At 37.3% G+C, this 27,354-nt stretch overlaps 1 protein-coding gene across 18 annotated transcripts in view; it reads right to left on the bottom strand.

Moving 5' to 3' along the window:
- Positions 1–27,354, bottom strand: part of HDAC9 (histone deacetylase 9) — a 788,642-nt gene that overhangs the window by 380,880 nt on the left and 380,408 nt on the right. For 15 of the 18 annotated variants that reach the window (XM_081537682.1, XM_081537690.1, XM_081537695.1 and 12 more), the window contains 3 exons: positions 21,100–21,222; positions 18,038–18,248; positions 17,158–17,375 (listed from right to left, as the gene is read on the bottom strand). In XM_081537682.1, the coding sequence (XP_081393808.1) occupies positions 17,158–17,375; positions 18,038–18,248; positions 21,100–21,222 (552 nt within the window). The remainder of the gene's footprint in view (positions 1–17,157; positions 17,376–18,037; positions 18,249–21,099; positions 21,223–27,354) is intronic. The other 3 variants (XM_081537684.1, XM_081537687.1, XM_081537686.1) reach the window with 1 other exon arrangement.

Raw genomic sequence — 27,354 nt, 5'->3', positions numbered from 1 at the left:
AAATATAATTTCCCATAGATAGCAAATATGTCAAAGAAAATTTTTAATACTGACAAAAGGCTGAGTGTTCACAGAATATTTCATATGTTCATTTAAACTGAAAACCTTTAACAGAAAATCTGATCTGTTAATGTACTCCTGAAGTCACTGGAGTACCCAGAAATCACATCATTTAGTCCACGAATCAAATTTGATCAGTATTTACCACCTCGTTGACATAGAGACACACACGAAAGTGTGTATAATGATTTCCAGTGTGCAACACAGAAACGGTGCTGTTTGTTCCAGTGCCTCTGGCTTCATCTACACTTCTGCTAGACTTGAAATACGAGAGAAATAAGTGCCAGAATGGATAATGCTGTGATAACTGGATGAGAAGGCCGGCCAGATGGCAAAACAATTTTCTTCTAAGGGCAGAATTCCTTAACGGTTTGTAAAAGAAACATTTCTTGATACAAAACAGTGACTTATGAGTGGAGATCATATAGATATAAACTGTTGGAGCTGAAAATTTTCTAACATTCTTCAAATTCTTACTTTATAGAGAAGGAATTTCATGCCCCCCCAAAGCTGAACCATCTCCAGAAAAGACACCTAGAACGTTTTATACCTTCCACTCTGAAACAGCTATATTCCAACGACAACTGAATTCATATAAACAATTCCAATGTCTCCCCTCAACTCCAAACTTACATAATTCAGCTGCTTGCCTAATGGTATCCCTTAGATCTAGAATCTCCAATAGGTATCAGAAACTTTAAGCAGCTCAAAGATAACCTTTATTCCATTTGTACCCAAATGTATTGATCACCTAATTTTCCTTCTCTGAGTAAACATCATTACCTGGTTGCACAAACCAAAAATCTAGAATTTATCCTTGTTTCTCTCTCACTTGTCTTCATAAATATCTGAAAACTTAATTTGTACTTAGCGATAGAGCTTTGACACGTTCCCTCCCAACCCCCAGGTTATAAAGTGAATGCCAATGTCCACATGAATAATAGCTACGTCTTTTTCACCATTTCTGGAATAAAATGTGCTCTTTGTCAAGTTTCTAAAAATACAAAAGAAATAAATGGGATCTCCTGGAGACAATTTTGAAAACTATAAAGCATAGAGGGAGTTAATCTAAACTTCTTATTTTATTTGAGATATCTGACTCAAGCTGATTTTGCTGTTTAGTCAAAGCTGTTTAGTCAAATTTGCTGGAATAGAAAAATTAGCAATTAACATCAAGAAAATATGCAAACAAAAGTCTCAGAAGATCCACCTGCCAGGTTTGAGTTATTTCGGATTTTTAAAATAAAGAGTTACTTGATGTGATTTGCAAGTTTCTGACTATTTATGAGGAAATCCAGTGTTTGGACTATGCTGTGATCTGTATGTTTTTGAACTACAACTATGACCATTACCAAGAAGGTATGGGTTAACCCTTTTCTAATGTGTACTGTCTCTCAGGGGCCCCAACTACAGGGAGGAGCTGTCTGCTGACTCTCAGTGGGGTAGCAGGGTCTCTCTTTGGTTGAACATCTGGAGGTGATCCCCCAGCAAAGCCGAGCCGTTGCCTTGCTGGCTAGAAAACACAAGAAGAAACATCTGTGTGACAGATAAATGTGTACGCCTGTGTAATCTCGGCTGAGGCTCCATCTGTGAAACACACCGAGTGTCATTCGTCTGACACCAGGTGAGTTGCTCTGGTGGGGAGCCCCGCTGAGATGAAGATGATGGCTGAGCTGCTGCTTCTGCTCCTTTTATCTTTGCTCATCATTCTCATCCGTCAGCATGGCTCTGTATTCTCCATGCTGTGTGTGTGTGCTCAGTCGCTTCAGTCGTGTCCAACTCTACAACACTATTGACTATAGCCTGTCAGGCTCCTCTTTCCATGGGATTCTCCAGGCAAGAATACTGGAGTGGGTTGTCATGCCCTCCTCTAGGGGATCTTCCATGCTACTGTATACCAAGTGTCAGCAAGTGAACTGAACTTGCTGTTCAGTCACTCAGTTGTGTCTGACTCTGCAACCCCACGGACTGCAGCACATCAGGCCTCCCTGTCCTTCACCAACTCCCAGAATTTACTCAAACTCATGCCCATCGAGTCGATGATGCCATCCAACCATCTCATCCTCTGTCATCCCCTTCTTCTCCTGCCTTCAATCTTTCCCAGCATCAGGGTCTTTTCAAATGAGTAAATTCAGTATAGCAAGTGTACTGAACACTAAGAAGGCTGCAGGTGGTCCACGACCATTCCGCATTTGTAGCACACACATACAGGCTCACACTGGAGATTTTACAGACCAGACATCATGATCATTTATCCAAATCTTTAATACCTTCAAGTATTACAACTTGACTTCAATTCTTATCAACCCCTGCCAGGGTAGTAAGTATCGCACAGAGTAAGTATAGCAAGTTCATAATTTCAATGTTTTATATTCCATGTTGAACAGCATATAGTCTATTAGTAAATGGTGTAAAATTCATTAAATAATATTTAAAGATTGTGCTGCTAATCTTTACACATTAACCCATTTAATTCAATGTGTAAGTTACACTGTTTGATATAAGTCTAGAAACTAACGTATGCATAGTACTTTTAAATAAAATATCTTCACAAATTTTATATTTTTAACTTTAGCCACAGAAATCCCTCATGTCCTCACAAATATTTTCAGAAATGGAATATCAAACTAAGCACAGAAGTATATAAGGAGTAAATCTGTTTCGGATAGACATCTGATTTTCTGAAATTCTCGACAAATCATTCTGCACAAGTGTTTGAATTAAACTATGCAAAATGACCTTTGACCCTACTCATGACTTTCTTATTTTACCTCAAATTTTAAGACAGATTTTCTTGGGGAATGGCAAAAGGACAAGCATTTTTTTTTTTTTCTTTTAAATACATGTAAAATACTTATTTTGGAAAATAAAACCTTTCCCTTAAGCTCCAGCGAAGCTAGATTTAAAAATAATGATAAAATTCTGTCTCAACTCACAAATAGATTAGGTATGTACCAACTGTTCTTAAGAAACAACATGCAGAGTTTGGAGGGTTTTCAAATCAAGAGGTCTACTGAGAGAAGAACTCTGACTCACAACAAAACACTCCATGCCATTCTGTGCACTTTAGGGAAGAAAGCAGAAGAACCAAAGTTAAATAACAAGAGAGAAAGACTTTCTAAGTACTGGTCGGTTATTCACATACATTAAAAGTCTAAACTGAAAAACATCCTTTCTTGCCAATTCTGAAGAGATATAAAATTAATCTAGGGTCCAAGTGAATTCTTAATGAAAGTGTGTTCGTTTTTATAACTCTAGATGACTGTCCAAAACAACGCCTGCAATTAAAATATCCTTTCTTTGGCTCTTAAAACATCCTAATATTCCAATAACTGAAGTGTTCACTCCCGGAAAGGAGACTAAAAAATTTCCTCCTCCCAGCTAGTTGAAGTTACCCATTCTTTCACTCCTTCAACAAATTTTTATTGAGCACTTGCTATATATGCCAGGACCTGGGAAGAGAGCAGTCAGTTAGGCAAGATCCTGTCTCAAGGAGAAATAAAAAATAAACAACTGAAGAGTGGAACTTAATGTGACAGTGAACAATGGGGAAAGGAGTGAGTGTGCCTAGTCTGCATGAGCAAGGAAGGCCCCTCTGAAGAGGTGAGGTTTGAGCTGAGTATTAAAAACACCTGGAGGTTGAACATTCCACCAGAACTGTGACTAGCAGTTCATTTCATGAGATGGAAGGAGACTGACTGCCCACACACCAGACAGGAGGCCAATGTGGTGGGAGCTCAGCGGGTAAGGGAAGGGAGTTTGGAGATAAGGTCAATAAGGCGGCAAGAGCCTTGTGGGTCCCTGCAAAGATATCTGGATTTTATTCTACAAACTATAAGGAACAACTGGGGACTTTTAAGCAAGTGCTTGACATAACGTGATTTGCATTTATAAAGGATCGCTCTGGAAGCTACCAAAGGTTGGATTTAGGTGGGCAAAAGTGGAAACAGGAAAATCGACTTTTGAGAACATAAAATCCCCAGCCAGACTATCGGGGGCATTTCTTAACTAGAAGACAGATGAGCTATTTTTCCTTCTGTAACATCACTGTGTAATTCTATGTCCTTTTATATTACATAGTAGGATTTTTTTCCCCTGGTAACCTCCTTCCTGATCTTCAGTTGACAGTACACTTTGAAAGTTTTCTTTTTCCCCCCTTCTTTAAGGGAAACAAATAGTGGCACCGTGAGGAGAGGCATGCTAGGTTCCTTCGCTTGCCCTTTGATTAAGTGTTTTTGGACTGCGTCTCAGAATAGACAAGGTCTCAGAGCCAGGGAGCTTCTGACCACTTGACTGGTAAACAGCTCCCTTTCTCCCTATTCATCAATCTCTCCTTCTGGTAAACTGGAGAACAGTACAAGTCTTCTTTAAAAAGGACAACCAAAAAGAAACCCCGACCATAAATGCCATGTGAAAAATGCCACGGGCTCAGTGCAGCCAGACTTTTCAATTTTTCAGACAATGCCAGAAATCTAGATTTGTATTTGAAATCTTTCTATCTTTAAAGATCAAGTGCTTTTTAAGACACTAGGCAGCCCAAAGACATCAGTTCAACGGAATGGATCCAGTCCACAGACTATCAGCTTCTGACCTCGGCAAAGAATCCCTTATGTCTCTTCTTGCTTGAACATTCTATGGTTTAGATCATTTAGGGCTGATGTCTACATGCTCTTAAAATACACCATCCTTTCTCTTTCTAACTTACTTCACTCCGTATATTAGGCTCTAGGTTTATCCACTTCATTAGGACTACTCAAATGTGTTTTTTTTTTTAATATACATCTGAGCAATATTCCATTGTGTATATGCACCACAATTTCTGTATTCATTCATCAGTCAGTGGGCATCTAGGTTGCTTCCATGTCCTAGCTATTGTAAAAAGTGCTGCAACAAACATTGAGGCACATGCTTATCTTTCAACTATGGTTTTCTCAGGGTATATGCCCAGTAGTGGGATGGTTGGGTCATATGGTAGTTTTATTCCTACTTTTTTAAGGAATCTCCATACTGTTCTCCATAGCGGCTGTATCAACTTGCATTCCCACCAACAGTGCAAGAGGGTTCCCTTCTCCATATCCTTTTCAGCATTTATTGTTCGTAGATTTTTTTAATGACGGCCATTTTGACCTGTGTGAGGTGATACCTCATTGCAGTTTTGATTTGTATTTCTCTAATAATGAGTGATGTTTAGCACCTTTACATGTATTTGTTGGTCATCTGTATGTCTTTACGAATTCTTTGGAGAAATTTCTGCTTAGGTCTTTGGCCCATTGTTTGATTGGGTTGTTTGTTTTTCTGGTATTGAGCTGTATGAGCTGCTTGCATATTTTGGACATTTGCTGTGTGACATACGGAGCTCAACCCAGTGCTGTGTGAAAACCCAGAGAGAGGGGTGGGGTGAGGAGGGAAATGGGAGGGGTGTTCAAGAGGGAAGGGACATACGTATCCCTGTGGCTGATTCAAGTTGAGGTATGGCAGAAACCAATACAACATTGTAAAGCAATTATCCTCCAATTAAAAAAAAAAAATTTAAAGGTATAACAAAGAAAAAACAATACACCATCCTTCATACTTGTGATTTGTTTTATGCTCCCTAAATGGTCAAAAATTTTACTTTGCCAGGGGTTGGAAGTAAGAGTATGGACTGATTACAAAGGAGAACACAGGGCAATTTTGGAAGTTGAGGGAATAGTTATCTTGATTGTGGTGATTATGTGATGATATGCATTTGTCAAAAATCATTCAACTGCACAGCAAAAGGAAAATAAATTACAGTGTGTGAATTACACCTCAATAAAAAACTCAATAACACAGATGTAAAGAACAGACTTTTGGACTCTGTGGGAGAAGGCAAGGGTGGGATGATTTGAGAGAATAGCACTGAAACATGTATATTATCATATGTGAAACAGATCGCCAGTCCAGGCTCAATGCATGAGGCAGGGTGCTCAGGGCTGGCGCACTGGGATGATCTTGAGGGATGGGATGGGGAGGGTGGTGGGAGGGAGGTTCAGGATGGGGAACACATGTACACCCATGGCTGATTCATGTGAATGTATGGCAAAAACCACCACAATATTGTAAAGTAATTAGCCTCCAATTAAAATAAATTAAAAAAAATTCAATAACTAAACATAATATTGTTCCAAAGAGAAAAACAAGGTCAGCTTCATGATGAATACAAAGATATAAGAGATAGCTGGAATAAAATTTAGTGGTCTGGTTTACAACAAAGTAGTTTGATGTAATACTGAGAGAAGTGAAAAATGTGTGTCTTAGAAATATTCTACCACTTCCAGATAGCTATTTTCCTTAACAGAATGAGGAAAATAGAACTTGGTGCTATATAAGAATATAAATACTGTGGTAAATGTAAGGATTTCTTACTATGTTTACAAAGCACTTTCAGGACATCCTCTCATGTAATTCTCACTAAAAACCTCTAAAATGTATAGATCAGAGCATTGGAGGACAAAGAGGTTATAGTTTGGCCATAATGGCAAAACAAATAAATAATTGTTCAGGGCATCAGAAACTTCTGTTGAAAAGGCTACCCAACATTCTAGATTTGCAATTCATAGGAACTATGTATTCTGTAGACCAATCTTTGATTAGAATGATCTACTTGCAAGTCTATGAGCCATTCAAGGGGAAAAACATGCCTTTATTTTCATTTCTAGGATGCAGCATAATGGTTGCTAATAAATCTTTTTGGAACATCAATTATTCCATGCCAGGAAATTATTTTGTAGAAGTGAGTTTTTATTGCTGGTTGATATAACTAAGCTGATAGCAAGAGAGTAGTGGTATATTTAGGATATGAGAGCACAGCCCTGGAGTCAATTCTGCCTGAAGGATGGGAATACTCCAGACCGTATGACATTTCAGGGTCACTATAATCCCTTAGTTTCCATAAATATTTAAAGAAAGAGAAGAAAGATACAGAGGGGAAAAAAACCCCTAAAATCAAGAACTTACAAGCATCCAAAATCTGTAACAAAGAGACTGCTACACATTTGTGGTTTTCATGTCCACAAATCACTTAGTTATATTAAAAATTCCTTAGTAAGACTTAATTATTTCATTCTGTCAAATGAAACTATTTGTCAAGGTTGGGAAACAACCAAATTATTTAGTTTCCCTCTCCTTTTGAACTCCTGGAATCAACATCAGTCAAAGCACTCACATGGTCCAATTCCCCAGATAGGTTTCTTTCCCCTATTTTCTTACCTCATAGTCATGTCCAACTATTGTTTTTCTCCTTCAATAAAAGCATCTCTGACTAGATTAACAGTGCAGAGTGAAAAGGAAAGGTCGAGGTCCTTCCCTTGGTCTTCAAGTTATGAAAGCAGCACTGGGAACATTTATGAATGTTACACATTAATCCACTGAAATGGTCATTTAGTTTCTTTTCCAAACACAGGATTTCATCACATCTAATAATAAAGCAACAAGCCATTTTCTGTATATTTTAAACCATTGACTTGTAATTATATGAAAAGCTTCTATATGAATTCTCTGTGATGATGTAAGCTGGTACTGCAGCATAAGTGGGTTTTTTTGAAGCTCAATACATACCTACAAGGATCTATTTACATTGGGCCAATCATGTCGAAATAGCATCTATTTGAGGGTAAAGTCAAAGTTTCTTTTATAAACCTCTATAGATAGATAAATAATCTAGGAGGCTTTTTATAGTTATAAAATTAAGACTGCTTTTCAGTGCCTGCTAAAGTTTTTGGACATTCTATCCATCTAATGGGCAAAATGTAATCCTAAATTGGTGATTAAAGACTCTGCATAAAAACAAGCTGTCATGTGGCTAGAGAGAAATTAAACCTGACAACAGTAATGCCGACTTTCCTAAATGAAAGCCCAGTTCAAGTTTCTACTCATCCATTTTTCAAAACTTAAAAAAAGGCATTTTCCAACCACTCATAGATGAGATGCCAACATTTGCATTTCAGTTGAACCTGATGAAGTCAGTTGATTTTCAGCTTTAGGCTTGCTCAGAACTCCTGTGAGAAAATGTCTGCCTAATCTAAAAAACAGCAATGTTACAACACAGGAGAAAGGAATGAAGCATGCCTGGCTGTAGTAGTTCTCTGCTGTAGCTCGTTCTCTACTGCGTTCACACCGCACCACTGTAAAGCCAAGAGGATATCTGGAAGTACCACCACTGGGTCCATATAAAGGCACTTCCAAGGGAGTAACTGGATGGAGGGCAATGTGTAGAGAACTAGGAATCAAGGTCAGGACATGGGATTTCTTCATCCTGGCAAATCCAAACCAATACCTAAAAAATAAGATGACCTTCCTTTTTTGTTGGTTTGTTTGCCGTGTTTTTCATTGTAAGTTTCCTACTTTGGGCAAAAATACAATTAGGAAAATCTTGTCTCCTTGGTGATAAAAAACAACACTGAAAATCACTGGCCCAAGTTTAGGTTAAGGACAGGTTTTTTTGTCAGACAACCTATGCTGGCATCCCAGCTCTGTCCACTACTAACCTAGTCATCTTGGTCAACTTAGTTATAAAAGAACTAAGAAGAAAATTAACTTTCTTCATAGTAAAAAAAAAAAAAATGTATTATAGTTTCAGGAGATGTTACATATAAGAATGCTGGCATGGAAGGTTTTTTTAACATCCGCAAATCAATCAATGTAATACACCACATTAACAAATTGAAAGAAAAAAACCATATGGTTATCTCAATAGATGCAGAGAAAGCCTTTGACAAAATTCAGCATCCATTTATGATAAAAACCCTCCAGAAAGCAGGAATAGAAGGAACATATCTCAACATAATAAAAGCTATATATGACAAACCCACAGCAAACATTATCCTCAATGGTGAAAAATTGAAAGCATTTCCCCTAAAGTCAGGAACAAGGCAAGGATGCCCACTTTCACCACTACTATTCAACATAGTTTTGGAAGTTTTGGCCACAGCAATCAGAGCGGAAAAAGAAATAAAAGGAATACAGATAGGAAAAGGAGAAGTAAAACTCTCACTGTTTGCAGATGACATGATCCTCTACATAGAAAACCCTAAAGACTCTACTAGAAAATTACTAGAGTTAATCAATGACTATAGTAAAGTTGCAGGATATAAAATTAACACACAGAAATCCCTTGCATTCCTATACTCCAATAATGAGAAAACAGAAAGAGAAATTAAGGAAACAATACCATTCACCATTGCAACAAAAAGAATAAAATACTTAGGAATATATCTACCTAAAGAAACAAAAGACTTATATATAGAAAACTATAAAACACTGATGAAAGAAATCAAAGAGGACACAAACAGATGGAGAAATATACCGTGTTCATGGATTGGAAGAATTAATATAGTGAAAATGAGTATACTACCCAAAGCAATCTATAGATTCAATGCAATCCCTATCAAGCTACCAATGGTATTTTTCACAGAACTAGAACAAATCATCTCACAATTTGTATGGAAATATAAGAAACCTTGAATAGCCAAAGCAATCTTGAGGAAGAAGAATGGAACTGGAGAAATCAACCTGCCTGACTTCAGGCTCTACTACAAAGCCACAGTCATCAAGACAGTATGGTACTGGCACAAAGATAGAAATATAGATCAATGGAACAAAATAGAAAGCCCAGAGATAAACCCACGCACATATGGACACCTTATCTTCGACAAAGGAGGCAAGAATACACAATGGAGAAAAGACAATCTCTTTAACAAGTGGTGCTGGGAAAACTGGTCAGCCACTTGTAAAAGAATGAAACTAGAACACTTCCTAACACCATACACAAAAATAAACTCAAAATGGATTAAAGATCTAAATGTAAGACCAGAAACTATAAAACTCCTAGAGGAAAACATAGGCAAAACACTCTCCGACATAAATCACAGCAGGATCCTCCATGACCCACCTCCCAGAATATTGGAAATAAAAGCAAAAATAAACAAATGGGACCTAATTAAAATTAAAAGCTTTCACACAACAAAGGAAACTACAAGCAAGGTGAAAAGACAGCCTTCAGAATGGGAGAAAATAATAGCATACGAAGCAACAGACAAACAATTAATCTCAAAAATATACAAGCAACTTCTGCAGCTGAATTCCAGAAAAATAAACGACCCAATCAAAAAATGGGCCAAAGAACTAAACAGACATTTCTCCAAAGAAGACATACAGATGGCTAACAAACACATGAAAAGATGCTCAACGTCACTCATTATTAGAGAAATGCAAATCAAAACCACAATGAGGTATCATTTCACACCAGTCAGAATGGCTGCTATCCAAAAGTCTACAAGCAATAAATGCTGGAGAGGGTGTGGAGAAAAGGGAACCCTCTTACACTGTTGGTGGGAATGCAAACTAGTACAGCCACTATGGAGAACAGTGTGGAGATTCCTTAAAAAACTGGGAATAGAACTGCCATATGACCCAGCAATCCCACTGCTGGGCATATACACCGAGGAAACCAGAATTGAAAGAGACGCATGTACCCCAATGTTCATCGCAGCATTGTTTACAATAGCCAGGACATGGAAGCAACCTAGATGTCCATCAGCAGACGAATGGATAAGGAAGCTGTGGTACATATACACAATGGAATATTACTCAGCCATTAAAAAAAAAATACATTTGAATCGGTTCTACTGAGATGGATGACTCTGGAGCCCATTATACAGAGTGAAGTAAGCCAGAAAGAAAAACAACAATACAGTATACTAATGCATATATATGGAATTTGAAAGATGGTAACGATAACCCTATATGCGAGACAGAATAAGAGACACAGATGCATAGAACAATTTTATGGACTCTGAGGGAGAAGGTGAGGGTGGGACGTTCTGGGAGAATAGCATTGAAACATGTATATTATCATATGTGAAACAGAACACCATTCCATGTTCGATGCATGAGACAAGGGCTCAGGGCCGGGGCAATGGGATGACCCAGAAGGATGGGATGGGGAGGGAGGTGGGTGGGGGGTCCAGGAAGGGGAACACATGTAAACCCATGGCTGATTCATGTCAGTGTATGGCAAAAACTATTACAATATTGTAAAGTAATTAGCCCCCAACTAAAATAAATAAATTTATAAAAAAAAAAAAAAAAGAATGCTGGCATGGTGTCCCAGCTCATGGAAGAGCCTATACAGAGAAGAGAGCTGGCACCACTTAAAGGAACCTATCCCTAAGGTTCCTTTGGGAAACATTCTGGAGAGATGCAAGTTGTGTAAAAGATGGGGAAGAAAAGACACACTAGGAGAAACAGGTGTAGCAAAAAAGCAAAAATTGGTACATGGTCCTTATGTAATTATTCGCAAAATTTTCATCTTACAAGTAAGGCATGGATAGAATTCACCTTATTAAAATAAACTAATATGAAGTGTGACTTCAAAATATGTAAATTTTTGGGACTGTAAATGTCTAGGTAACTGTTGTTCAAATTAATCTCCTTTGGAAAATATACACTTTGCTCAAAATTTAGATATGGCTTTAGGGACACTTTATAAGAAGAAATACACGCACACACACAAAAACCATGCTATGTTTGTATGTGACTACAGGCATGAAAGAATATTCTCCTCTAGGCTGTTCTGGATGGATTACTGGGGACAAGAAATGAGTATGAATCATGAGGAGTTAAGGAGAAAATGTAACATTTATGCTAGAAAATTATGTCAAGAAAAGGAATACAATAGATACTACTCAAAAAAAGGGTCAAATTCTCTTCCAAACCTGATGAACGCTCCCCATTAGCTCCGTACCAGCATTTGAGCTTAATTATATTCATGCCTTGGTTGTCAGACATAAAATCTACCTGTTTTAATAAGGGCAACGCAGGACATCTGCTCAGCCTCCCCTTTACTGCTCTTGTCTTAGATATATTTTTATTATGATAAAATAGCACTCATGTCAAAATGCCTAAGTATCATAGTAACAAATATATAATAAATACTTATATCTAGAGTGAACCTTGACATGTATAAGATATCATCTCATGATTTGTGTGGGCTTTTTTTTTTAAGTGTTGGCTGATATCCAGTCATAGGAATGCATAAGATATTTATCACAGAGCATTTTACAAAGAAAGAAAGAGAGAGGGAGTAAGGGAGGGAGAGGAAGAAAGAGGGAGGGATAGATAGAGAGAAAGAGACAGAAAGAGAGACAGAGACAGAGAGAAGGGAGAGGAAAATACATAAACAGTACACGATAATCCTGAAAGAAACTACACAAGTCTCAAACTTGTTTCCTCCAAGAAAACAATTTCTTTCCTTATGTCCTCTATCCCAATACTTAATACATTGTACTGCTATTTACTGGAATATTTCAGTCCCCTGCTGCCCATATGCTAAGTTCCATGAGGATGCTGAATGCTGTTTTCTGACTGCCTAAAATAGTGTCTGGTACTAATCAAGTAAGAATTCAGTAATGATTTGCTAAGTGGATACTTACATCGATTTGTGTTGTGTTTAGTTGCTCAGTCGTGTCAGGCTCTTTGCGACCCCACAGACTGTAGCCCACCAGGCTCCTCTGTCCATGGGGATTCTCCAGGCAAGAATACTGGAGTGGGTTGCCATTCCCTCCTTGAGGGCATCGTCCCAACCCAGGGATCGAACCCAAGTCTCCCACATTGCAGGAGGATTCTTTACCATCTGAGCCACCAGGGAAGTCCATGAATACTGGAGTGGGTAGCCTATTCCTTCTCCAGGGGATCTTCCCGACCCAGGAATCAAACCGGGGTCTCCTGCATTTCAGGCGGATTCTTTACCAGCTGAGCTACCAGGGAAGCCCCTTGCATAGATTATGTCATTCAAATAAGTATTGAAATAAGAAATAATTTTCTTAAAATTTCTTCTCATACAGATTTGACAAGATGAATATGAAAAACACAGGTATTAGAAAAGATATAAAATTTTAGTTAAAATAGAAACAATTAGGCAGCAGTCAATGCTATTAATACTATAACTAAGAAATAATTCAAAGGACAATGTTGTTATTTGGAAGGGGGGCAGAGATCTATGTCAAATTTTCTCACAATAAAGATGTCTGAACATACTTTGGAAAATTTCTGTGTGTCATTCAGAGAGTGATGTGACTTGACATTTGCCCTACTATTAATCAGGCAGTGGTCACAGTACTCCTTCAAAAATCATAAAAATGTCCAAGTAACTGTGGCATTTTGTTTTCATCAGTCATAGTTTTTACCAGAAAATCTGTGGCAATGTTTAAACTTGAAAAGGGTTCAGAAGAAAACTACCAGTACTCTCCCATATTTTTGTCTGCTATTTGGTATTTACAAGGAAAATTTTATTTTAGAAAACCACTTTTTTCCAATAAAAAAATTAAAAGATAATGGCAAAAGTAAGTCTTCTTTTGATCCTCATATTAAAAACCTTTTCTTTAATGTTTTTTTTAAACATGAAGTTACTATATATTAGCAATAAAATTGTTCAGATACATTTCTGAATTTTTCAAATGTCTCAAAAAAAAAAAAAAACCCAAGAGAACAAATGCTCTAAGCCATGATTTTCTTATGGTTAAGCTTCTCAAAATGCTTTCAGTGAAAACAAAATATACAAACTTATAAGCAAAGATAAAACAATCTTACATTTTCCACTCATTTTTTTTTTAGCTTGTCCTATTCTTTTCTGGTAGATACAGCAATACAAATACTATACAAACCCATTCTAGGGATATTTCTGCTAAGCTATTAAGCACTTAAAACATACTTACATGAGCTTTAGCATCTTATGACACACAAATTTCCCATATAAATGTCATTTAAGTAGTAGGTAGCAGGTAGGCAAATTGTTTAGTATGCTTAATAACATTTACATTGTATGGTTATAACAAATATGACTGACTGCTTTCATAAACGCATTCAAATAACAGCAAGATATGAGAAAGTCTTTAAAATTTAGTAAGTCGATCACTGTACAAGATGCTCTGAAAAAGTATACTGTTGCTTCTAATTCTTCTAAAGATTATTAGCAATTCAAATCAGTCATTAAAAATTTCATACCAGGAAGGCTAATCATATTTAATATGATGTGAATTTATAGATAAATCTGCTTATTTTTTCTTTCTTCTCATTCCATTTTTCCTCAAAGTTCCTAAATTCCTCAAAAAAGAACCATAAAGCAAATTGGAGGGAATAAAAGGAAAAGACATATAAAATATGTCATCTATACACCTATATCTGCATACGTACCTATATTTCCTGCTGTAATAAATATCACAAGAGAGTAAGGACTATGTGTTTATGATGCCAACTATTTGGGTATTTGATGAGTCACTAAAGCTTTGTCCATGATAACAGAGGAGGGAAAAGATATAAATTAAAGTTTCTGTGGTTATTTCTCATTAATGGTTATTCTACATGATACCCATAAATATATTATTATGCAGAAATCGGTTTTCTTTTGGTATCTAAGTTTGCCTTCTCCTGACGTGAAATAAATGTTTTCATTACCTCATGGAAAAGGTGAACAGTAGCGATTCACTCATTAGTGGTTCCATTGTGAATACCATAGAATGGGATGGAGTTCAATATTTATTTAAGAAAATTCCTCTCTATTCCCTTAGACAGTTGAGGACAGGTGAAATATTTTCAAAATCTGGAGAATACTCAGTGTGCATATGCCATCTTGATTCTTGATTAAACATATGGAATACATACAAGGAGAAAAGCCAAGGAGAGACCTGATTGAGTAATCTAAACACCCAAGTTGAGAGAGGTTAATATATAAAGATCAGCTTTGTACTTTGAAGTTTTCTGGGCTTCATTTTGCCTAATTAAGACAAGATTTAATAATCAAACCACTGTACAAACATGTAGTATAGGTTTGTTTCTAATTTTGGGAGGAATTCTTAACAGAGTCCAAGGAATCAGCCCCGCATGGAAGAAGGTCTCTGATAAGATTTGCTTTTCTCATTGCTGAAATGCAAATGCCTGCTTTCCATCTTAGTTTCTTTTATGTGACTGAGCTTAGCATCTGCCTGTCAAAATCTTGAGTGTGATACTAAAATACAATGATTCCGTCCAATATTAACATACCACTTGAGTTTGAAGCAGTGGGAACTCTAGCTCATAAAAGGTATTCCAAAATATTCTTAAAGATATTCATAGAAATCATCTGTAGATGGTGATTTCAAAGGGGTCAATTTACCTAATATACCTGTAATAGAATGCACCTCCATATAGTTCTAGGAAATAGAACCGAGTAGCACAAAGGATATTCACAATCAGATATTACTTTTCTTCCCACGGACAGAGAAGCCTGGCAGGCTACAGTCTGTGAGGTTGCAAAAGAATTGGACATGACTTAGCAATTAAATAACAACAACTACTACTTTTCTAAATGAATCTAATTCCAGATCAAAATATTGTGAGGTGAAAAGTAGGAATTCCAGCCTTTCCTTTCATATTGGATAATGTTTCAAGAATATCTGGTAATTTTAAGCTGTGCTAATATACCACAAAAGAAACAAATCAACATAACTCTACCATAACACAGTAAATGTGCAGAATGACATTGCAGACAAGGAGTAATATGCCATTATACACGGAGAAAAATCAGTTCTCCTCTGACAAGACTGATTTTATCTAAGATAATTTGATAAATTTAGAGAAATACTGAAGCAACAAGATAGGCATTAACCTGATGATATACTAATAGAAAGAGTCTGAAATATAGTGAAATACAATCTGCAGTGCAGCAAATGATGACCGGAGAGGCAGCTGGCACTTCCAGCCACCCCCACACCAATATACACACATACACGTCATTTGTGAACACTGCAAAGGGTTGGCCTGGGTGAATTTGTGTTCAGTATCGTGCTCTTCAGTCCATGCTACATTCATGTCTCTGCCTTGTTAAGATGGAGGCCAAAGATGAGAAAACATCTCTAATCCCACCTGCAATAAGGTGAGCACATGATAAAGATCCCCTTCTCTTACTATCAGAAAGATGATTAGACCTTTGCCCATGAGGTTTTGTTTCATTTACGCTCAGTCGCTTCAGTTGTGTCCGACTCTTTGCAACCCCATGGACTGTAGCCCATCAGGCTCCTCTGTCCATGGGATTTTCCAGGCAAGAATTCTGGAGTGGGTTGTCATCTCATCCTCCAGGGGATCTTCCTGACCCAGGGATCAAATTCGCATCTCTTATGTCTCCTGAAATGGCAAGTGGGTTCTTTACCACTAGTACCACCTGGGAAGCCCTGTTTCGCTTATATCATAATATGATAGTGCACTTACATACTAAGTCCATTTTTAGCTATCCATTTATCAGTAAATACGACATTGTTTCTCAATATAATGCCTCTACCAGATATTTGTAGGTAATATAGAAACAAAGCAGAAAGGATAGAATTTTGATATTCAGGACCTTTCATTTTCCAGGAATGAAAGGATTCTCCTTTATAAGGCTACCATAGCAGAGAGCAGTGGCTAAACACTGTACGGACCAGTTTTGCTTACAGATTCATTGAAAATGCTCTCCTGGCCTGTGTGGCACATTATATTAGAATGACTGTCTGCGGCTGCCTCAGCAGGAGAGCTCCCAAGGATGTGCTGTGACTCAGGCCTCCGCTGTCCATTTCTGACACAGAAAGACTACCACAAGCTGCCGAGAAACTGCTTCAGCACTGATTGGACTAAAAGTCAGACATATTAAAAAACAAATGTAACATGGATACATACAAGCTGCTGAGAAACACCTAACTGGCTAACCTTGGCATAGCTGCCAACACCTGTGCAAACTTCAACTCTGCCTCAAACCTTTACTGCAGTAACAAAACATGGGACTCTGCACATGCATTCCTGTATGTTCTGCTGCATTCAGATATATACTCAGTCAGAAAAGACTTTCCAATCTAGGACCTCAATTTTGCTACAGATGTCCTATGCATGCAGTGATGGAGAAGACAGTGGTACTGTGATGGTGTCCTTGAGCCCTGACAGCAGGGCCAGGAGGGCAGTCTCCAGGTGATTGTGATGGACACCAACACTCTCTCTTGTATGCCCATATCAGTGACGAGAACCCCAGTTTCCACACCCGTGGCTGCGGTGTGTTGACATGGCTTGGGAACTTACCTTGTTCATGTGGATCTGCTGCTGGTATTGCTTCTGCTTCTCCAAGAACTGCTGGTGCTGCTGCTGAATGACCAGCTGAGCCAAGGTGCTCTGAGGCAAAGGTGCAGACTGGGTTCGATTCAGGGGTCTGTGTCGGGGTAATTTGTGGGTACCTCTAATGCCGGGTGAAATTCTCTCTTTTGTTGCCAAGGGAGACTGAGGATGTAAGGGAACTCCACCTGAAAAAAAAATATATATATATATATACATATATATAGGTACTTACAGAGACACATACACAATTTAAGAAAAGACAAAAAACTACAGAATATAGCTATGGGATAAGTTTTATGAAAAGTAGTATACTATTGGGCATATATCAGAAGAAGGCTAGGTTGTGTGTGTTTGTCATTCAGTCTTGTCCGACTCTGCGACCCCAGGGAATGTAGCCCACCAGGCTCCTCTGTCCATGGGATTCTCCAGACAAGAATACTGGAGTGGGTTGCCATGCCCTTCTCCAGGAGATCTTCCAGACCCAGGGATTGAACCTGGGTCTCCTGCATGGCAGGCAGACTCCTTACCGTCTGAGCCACTAGGGATGCCCAGATTGGGTAAGGTGGAGGCAAAAATGCCAACGCATTGGGCAGATACGCATCTGATCAATGACTCATCCACAGTCCACTCTGGTATATCTGAAGGTTAAATAAGGTGAGTTTTTTTTCCACAGATCTAGAGGAATAAATATGGGTAATAGTCTTTTCCACAGTACTAGGTATCAGGGAAACCTCTGCATGACAATGTGAATTTTTACTAGGTCTTCAGGCAAAGAGACATTACGTTGGCTTGCTGATAAAAAACAAAAGCCCTAACATAACCTACAAATGGTGCCATTATAAATTACCAGCCACAAGAAGTTTTTGCTGTCGCATTTGTTCTTTCAATAATAGATGCTGCAGGAGTGCTTGGTGGCTGCTGTTGGGCTTTCCCTCCAAAGTAACGTGCGGATGGCTTGAAGATGCCGGGATGCTGCCCCCGTACTGCCCAGGCAGAGGAACACCTTGCCTGAGTGTCTGGGTCTCACACTTCTGTTTTTCCTTGAGCGAATTTGAAGCCTGTGTCAAGAAATAATAAAGATGTTAATCCACTTTCATGCACATGGGATGAAAATCATTAGACTGGTTTCTCATTCCATAATTTCCCCTGCCACCAAAAAGCCTTATCTTACCCAATGGCTGAGTAGGGAAAATGGACAACAGTATGTCTTTTGAACTAAGTGAACGAACATAGGAGAAAAAAAAACAAAGCTGGAGCACTGGAGACAGTTTAGCATTGCGTATCATTGTACTGAAGCCCAAATAAAACTTTTGCTAAAACATTAAAAATTATGTTTATTTTAGGCTTAATAACTGGGAAGTTTATTTCTAAAATATTTTAACATATTGCTTAAGTAAAAGGTATATTAGAAAAGTAAAACTTATTCAGATTGCTAAACTCATGACTATATAATAGAGATTAACAGCTGGATATAAAATGGTCTGTAATTCAGGAGTTTCAAGCAGAAGGAACAATTCACTCTTTATATGTCCTCTAATACATTCACAGAGCTGTGGGTGTCCAATATTTAATTTTTAAAGTAAAATTCTTGAGATAAGTCAATGAAAGATCATATAAAATATGAGGAAATTTTATTTAAATGTGTATTTTATATTAATTCATAACAGAGTCCCAAATCTCTAAATACTGAAAATGACACTCCAGATACTTTTTCTAATAAAATAAACTACAAGTGAAATTAGATATCACCTAAAATTGCTATTAAGAACTTGAAATATATGATAACACAGTAATAAGGCAATAATAATTATATCATCAATAGTAATAATGAATTCTTCTACTCAAAGAACTTAATGAATGGTGGTCATTTTGGTATTACAAAAGCAGAGGTCTAATACCTCAAAATTATGTGGCATGTTTCTTTTCAAAACTCATGTTTCATCTTTCAAAATTGCTGTGCGCCAGGGAAGCAAAGCAATTTTCAGTGATGGGGAAATTGAAGGACAAAGAGGTAAATGGTTTGTCTCAGTCACACAACAAGTCGATGCAATGTTTAATCTAGATGTGATTCCTTCTCCTGGCTTCTTCTCCTTAAAATTTCCCACTACTCAGTGGGGAAATAGAATATTAGAGATCCCTTTGCCAAAGCAATGCCAAGCTTGAAAAATTGATTATGATAGCCTCATACACACAAAAATGGAAGCAAAGAAAAATGAAACTTCAATCCAAACCACACTGGTTTATTCACCCAATGGTACCAAATGGTATTATCATTGAAACATTTAATAGTCTGGCTTTTAGTACTTGGTCCTTTGGGGAAAAATTCTCCCTGACCACATTAAAAGTAGTGTGTTTGTGTTAGCTGGTAGGAGTGACTTAGAACATGCAAAAAAAGTAGAAAACTTATATGTCATAAGTTTTTGTGTTAGTATTTGCTCATCACCAGAAGAGAGAGAGAAAATAGGAACAGAAGAATATAACTTTTTTGAAAATAATTTTTAATAAGTGAAGATTTGAAAATATCATCCATAAATATTTGTTTTATTTCATCCCTAATTTCTTTTTCTTTTTCACTAGTCAATTGTTTACAGATGCTTCATGTAGAATTTCAAGGGCATAGCTGAATTCAGTGTTTTTTTAAATCTCTCTTCTTTAATCCCCAGATATAAAACAATATCCAAACTTTGCTTTTTCCTCACTGGTATAAGATTACTGTATCACCTAAGATAACATTCTACTCTATTACAAAGATCAAATATAATAAGTTATCTCTTAGATAGATTTGTAATATGTATTGAACATAATCATAAAATTTATCATTTAAAAATGTCACTGTAAGCATGATTGTGCATAAACTAGCATACCATAGGATAGGGTTCATATTCTGCAAACAGTCACAAAACGGTCAACTGTTTATAATTTCCTGATGTGGGCATATTGTAAAAGATACAAATTTGACAAGATGGACTCAGTGGAAGACTTGCCAGACTCTTGAAGCCATTTAAAAATTGGCAAAATTGGTGCCAAGGGTTGGAACAGATTTATCTTTAAACTGAATGTATCATATGACCTCTGCCTAACTTAATTTAATAACCTTTCACAGATAAATTATTCAAGTTTAAAAATCTTTTACTATGACTAAAATTTACATTATTTTAGAGAATATGTGTGAAATATAATTATTGCTGTCTTCTGCTAGCTGGACAATTACCTCCAAAAAATCCTACTTCAGTTGTTGAGACTTTTAAAGTAATTGATTCACTCTGAACTTCCAAGGAAGAGTTTAATATTGTTCTTAGAGAGTTTTTCCAGATATATATTCTTCAGTACCACAGAGCCAGGGACCTAAATTCTCAAAATAAAGTCATTCACAAAATAAACTCTTTAAACATATGCTGCTGTGCTTCAGACACTGCCCTCTTAGCAGTGGCCTGAGTTGAGGTCCAGGTCTGCTACTTGCTGGGCTTGTGATCCTGGACTTTTATGCATTCCAAGTCTCGGCTGCTTCTTCTGTTAAAACGTGGTCTGTAATCTGTTTCATGGGATGGTTGCGTGGAGCTAGCAAAATAATATACCTGGAGACTGCTTTCTTTTTTTTTTTTAATTTATTTATTTTAATTGGAGGCTACTTACTTTACAATATTGTAGTGGTTTTGCCATACATTGACATGAATCAGCCTACAAAGCATTATACAAATATTAGTTATTATTTTTATATATTAGTATGTGAATCAATATGATTCTTTAATGGTGAGGTCAAACTGAGTATCTTTCAACAACTTGGCAAATAGTGAAGGAGAAGTAGACTCCCAAGTTTCCCTGAAGTTTAAATATACAAGTAAAGAATGAGAGGTCCCCGAGGAAAATAGTGCTCGGGCTGGTTTAGGCCAATGCAGGGTGATGACTTACATTGAGCTGGGTTGACACTGCTGGAAGACCCAGGGTGATGTTGGGCAAAGAGGGAGAGGTATAAAGACTGAGCAGGTTCATGGAATCTTCATGAATTAGAATGCGTTGCTGTGAAACCATTTTCTATTAAAAAAAACAAAGTGAAAGGGGATTCCCACAATATTATAATATCACAAAGTTTACTGTAATGTTCACATTTCAGAAAATAGGTTTTATATTATAATCTGTCAAAACATTTAAGTATTTTAATGAAGAATTCACAAGTATTTTATGACTTCTGTATCCAAAATGTTACATGCAATAATTAAATTAAAATTTTCTTCATCAGATATAACTGTAACATCTGAAGACTTTCTATTTCATTTTGAAAAAATTAATTTTTAAATTTCTACTTGCATGGAATATAATCAGTGTGTTTGTCATCAATTGGTAATATACAACAATTAAACTGAGTAATCTTTATGAGTATAAATAGATTTTTGTGTTACTGAGTGATGAATATGTATGCAATGCCATTATAATCATTATTCTCATATGGATTAAATATCATTTTACTGATGGGAAAACACAGAAGAAAATCTTAGATGAAATATTGCCTTATGGGACTTCTATACTAACTAATCATATCATTGTTTAAAATTTGTGAATAGACAACTCTGTGTGCTGTTTTTTAAGTCATTCATATTCAGAAACTAAAGTAAATGTGAAAATGTTATAAGTTCCCTGGACCTCACTAGTCTTCATTTACTCTGGAATACCTTGAACATTTTGGCATCACGGTCCTTTTTACAACAGATAACCTTTTTTTTTAAATCCAATACCAAGAGTCATGTTTTCCCACATGTGGCCTAATATGGTTGCTTGAATTACATTTTCTGTTTAACTCTTGCTTCCCTCCCAGAACTCTTATACAATAAGAGTTACAAAGGTCTTATTCGACTAAGGAACTCTGGCCTGATATGGTCCCCAAGGGAACAACATCCTTGAAAAAGAATACTCCATGTAACAGTATGACACAGTGACTGCTTTCTTCCCAAACAAAAAGCATATGGGACTCCAATAAGAGACCACCTCCAAGAGGGATATTGCACACACGGGCTTTGACTAAAGTAAATATAATAACTTGTCAAGTATGTTTGGGGGAGCTGTAGATTTTCCCCTGGACAAACCTGGGATATCAATTAACTGGGGAAAATATCATGTGCTAATACAATGCAACCTCAGAATGTCACTGAAGAGTGATGCACCACCAAAACACAGGATGTTATTCCAAAACATCACCTCAATCATACGTTTGTTTGGAGATGAGTCGTAGTCTTAACATAATAAGAGCAGAAGGCTAAAGGTGGACTCTTCTCATTGCAACTTGAAATTCCAAACTAACTCAGAGTTTGTTTTTTCTTAAAAGAACAAGTCAGATACTTGCTCATGAAAAGCAAGAAATGCACTGAAACTTTTAACATTACATTGAGTTTATATGCAAGCCTTTACAAAATTAAAGTTGTTGAAAAGCCATGAAGATTGTTGGAAAAGATTTTATCATTACAATGTATGAGATTGCAATTTTATTTAAGGAGATACCAACAATGGTTGCATATTTGCTCTAATTTAAAAAGCCAAGCTTCATGAGACTGATTTTGCTTATACTATATGCTTTTACCGTGAATTTAAAGTGTAGAATATATACTGGAATGCAAATAAAAAAGTATATGAGGAAGCAAAAATACTTTAAGAAGCTTATTGGCAGCAAGCAGTCATTTATAATAAAAGGGTATTCATCTGCTTATCTGTATTCATGGAAGAGAAATAATTGTGGGAAAACAATTACTAAGTCATGTACAATACTCATTCAAGGTTATATTTGTGTCCCACAGCAGAGACTTGACATGCACTATGGGAATGACACCAAAAGTTAGCAAAACCTCACAAAACAAGTTATCTTTGTTTCCCAGACAGAATTTGTGTGACATCTTCCCACGTCATCATAGGAAGCAAATCTACACTAAAGTGGGAAAAAGGTTTCTTCTCATGTGTAATAACTGCAGTAGCACATTGGCTGCTCACAGGAGCTTTTGACTAAAGTGAAGGGACTAGCGAATGTTCATACTATGAGATATCAGACCCCTGTGGTTTCACGCTGTTTCCTAGGACAGCACCTACCATGTCTCAAGGCCTATGCCAGGGAGTTCTAGGACATCAACCATAGTCCTCACATGCACACTCCAGCACACCTTATATTCTCGTTATGGATGAAGGAACTGAGTGATTGCCCTAATTCTGGTTCCCAGTGGGATCAGCAATAAAACTTTTAAAGCAATCAAGGCTGGAAGATTTGTTGTCAGGTTCTGCTCCAGAAGCTATGCACTACCCTGGAGCCATTATTGCAGGACAAGGGAACCACAAAAAAGTATGGAGAAGGAGAAAGCTTGAGAGAAAAAGAGGAAGCACAATTAGTCTTGGGGCTTATGGAAAAGAATAAAAGTGTCCAGTTGGGAGCCACTGAGCCTCGTGTGAGAAGAAAGCAGAAGCCTTGGTGACTTGATAGACGTGAGGATTTCCAAGTCATGGAGACAATTCCTGAGGAATAAGGAAAGTCCAAAGTCCCTGAGTTCACTAGGCAGAGTTGGCTCTTCCCACAGAGATTAACTGGTATATATCACATCATGGAACTTCAGAGACTTGGAAATAATTTGTTTCCTTCAATTTACTGACAAGAAACAAGCAGAGCATGTACATAAACTTCCAATGGATAAAATCACAAATGACTCGACAGAACTGAAATAATGTTTTTTCTCAAATTATCTTCTTTAATAACTTTCCTTGATTTGACTTTTTGATAGAAGCTGGCTATCTGTTTCAGGTTAATATTTCTTAATAGGAAACTGGAGCTGTACTGTACACTGTTAAAAGAGTGCAGACACACTTGAAAGTCAGAGGAACAGATGGTGAGAGGGGCCATTTCACTGAGAGAGTGAAGGATCCTGACCAGCATTCTTGCAAGGTTGGAAGGTTACTCCACCTTAGCACTGCGGTGAACTTACAAGCATTTCCAGGCAAGGCCAGGGCTTTTCCAGGGAGTAGTTTTGAAATGGATCCAGCCTTTCAAACAGGGCTATACTAAGATACCGATGTTTCACATCTTAGAACACGGGGAAAATGGTTTTAATCTAAAAATTTTTCAGAGTCAGAAACTATTGCTGTGGTCAGATAAAATGGAAATATCTAATGTACAACAGCTATTGCCTAACATGCACAAAAAAATGAATTACAATTAAGTTAGATTAACAGGGTGGTATTGGAGAAGAAAATGGCAACCCACTCCAGTATTCTTGCCTGGAGAATCCTACGGACAGAGGAGCCTAGCAGGCTACCGTCCATGGGGTTGCAAAGAGTTGGACATGACTGAGCGACACACACAGCGTAACAGGGTGGTATAAGGTGGGAAGGGTACAAAGATGCCCCAGACCACACAAGTGCAAAGAAAAGTGGAGAAGTGGCTCTAATGACCTGTAATAATTACCATAATTAGAGTATGGTTAAAACACTTCAATGGCACAGAGCAGGTTGTCAATTTTAACCTAGGCTCTGACGAATAACTAGCATTTCACCAGAAAAAGCATGATATTGGGAAGAGGGGTATGGCTGAACTGGGTGTTGGGACAGGGGAGGCCTATCCACATTTTAATAATGACCTTCAAGTTTTAATTACTTTTCTCGCCATCATGGCAACTGGAACAATATCTTATGGATAATATAGAAATAAAATTGATATTTTATTAACAATAAAATACCCATACATGGAAAAATTACATGTATCTCAATAGATCTATTTATTTAGCCATTGAAATCAAGAAGACATTGGTTTCAATCGAACGATTCAACTTCTCTTATGAAATGGACACTGGCAAAAATTAGAAAAATAGACAGTGTTAAATGTTCGAGGGATCTAAGAAAGTAAAAACCATCACACATTACTGGTGAGGCTGTGAACTGGCATAGCTATTCTGGGGAACATTTCAGCACTGTATGCCATGACCCAGAGATTCTTCTGTTCTTCAAGAAATTCTCATTTAGTTACAAGGTGATGCTTATACATACATACTGGAGCATTTTTTGGTGGTGTGAGAACTGGAGGTCACTGGGGCATCCAATTGGAGAATAGATAGGTAAAATGGAGTGGTGCTTCCCATGGATTACTACAGTGACTAAAAGCAAACCATTAGGTATATGTATCCATTATATGACTGGGTGTAACAAGACATGCTTAGTCATAAAAATAAGAAATGGAAAGAGACTGATGACACCAAACCATTTATACCCATTAAAATTCATAAGCACAAAGAAAAAGATACATGTTTCATGTAAGAAGCCATACAAACAAACAAGAAAACCGGAGAAAATGACTTCCTATAGGGGCAAGGAAAATCGAAGTAGGGATAGGAGGTAAGGAGGGAGGGAGGAAGGGAGGGAAGAGAATACCTTTCTTACTCTTAAGACAAAGAGATCAACAGATGACCCTTGACAGAACACTAATTATTTCATCACCTAGTTTTTAAGCTCATAGAAAAAGTGGATGCAAAAATTTTAAGTTGCTGCATGTTCAAAATTATACACAATATGCATAAGCATTAGAAAAGGAATATAAGTATAAGATTTTGGTGAGCAGCAGTCTGGACTGGTGTAAAGCAGTGTCGTAGAAGTATCCTACACTCAAGCTCCACTGCTCCGTGGCTTATGACTCAGGGCAGCTCCTAAGATGGGAGCAGCTGACTAGATCTACCAGCTAATGTCTGTTCTCTTAGAGTGGCATCTGGGAAGACACACTTGTAAGACTCAAACTGTTTTGTCTTTAATAAAAGGTTCTGAATCCCTAAATCTAGTCTATCTAAAGAAAAAGAAGAACCACATTAAAAACAAACAAGTAAACAATGAAAATTTTTAAAAGTTCTTAATCATTTAAGTTTGCCTATGGCTTTCATGGTATTTTTCATAATGGTATTTATTTCCTCTTCTCGTTTCAGACAGCTGATAGAAAATTAAAATCGCCATGTGATAAATAAATTTTTTAGGCAGTAAAAATCTCTTAAGTTGTCATTTTTACCGGACACTCAAGGGAATGGCAATCCACTCAAATATTCTTGCCCGAAGAATCCCATGGAGAGAGGAGCCTGGCGGGCTACAGTCTACAGGGTCTCAAAGAATTGGAGGCAACTGAGCAACTAACACTCACTTTCACTTGGTTTTCAAGAATGTATTACTATAAAATGGTTTGGAGACAAAAAAATTATTTGACAGGGGCTTCCTTTGTATTTAAAAGTCACTGATGTTTTGTTAAAAGTCTTGGTTTACAATATTGACTCATGTTATTCCTAGTAAATGATTCTTTTGTCATAGCAACCTCTTTTCCCTTGGGGGATTGGATGAGGAGTCTTATTTGCAGCCATCTAAAACCGAAGCTCTACACCCACTCAGAAGGAAGCATAACATTTACAGCAAATGTCACAACAACTATTATGAAACAATCGGCAGATGAGTCATGTGAAATTGGGGCAAAACAAGTGACATTTCAGATGATTTTAGAGTACTTACCCTTGTTATTAGAACCCATTTTTAAAATTGTTTGTATCTGCTGGAAAAAATTATTTAAAAAATCGCAGAGCAGAGCCAGCCACTAATGTTCAACTAGAAATAAACCAGCTGCTTGGCTACTGTTAAAATAGCTATCAAATAAATCTACCGAGCCTAAAATAATGGTGCTGATATTCATGGAAACATATTTGAACCCACAGGCCTACAGTATTAACAATAAAGTAACCAGATAGGTAAAGACATCTCTGACTGGGGTTGGAAATAGGAACTCTTCAGGTTTCAGCACCCCAACCAAGTTTACAAATGGGGAAACCAAGTAGCTCCAGCGATGCCGAGTTTGGGACAGGGCATGTGTAAGAAACTAGAGAAATAGAACAGAAGTGGCCAGAGCATATGGAATCTCATTCTCACATGAGATTTGCTGGCTTGCAGACAAACATACTAATGAGTTTTCCCTACCAGGAGTCAGTATTAATAACAAAAAATGAACTTGTTCCACAATGTACCACCTGCCTTCCAAATACTGATTCTCCACAACAAAGCTCCTGGGATAGATACTATTAATACTATCTTCATTAGATAAATAATCTAAGGTTCAGGGCAAGTTTAGCAACTTAACCAATGGCGACCAAGTAGTTGGTTTTGCAGCCGGGTTACTTGATAGCT

This window comes from Giraffa tippelskirchi, chromosome 10, assembly GCF_054371585.1.
Source record: "Giraffa tippelskirchi isolate mGirTip1 chromosome 10, T2T-mGirTip1v1.2.pri, whole genome shotgun sequence".
Lineage (NCBI taxonomy): Eukaryota > Metazoa > Chordata > Mammalia > Artiodactyla > Giraffidae > Giraffa > Giraffa tippelskirchi.
The sequence above is the reverse complement of the archived record's forward strand: the minus strand, read 5'-3'. Positions and strand labels throughout refer to the sequence as shown.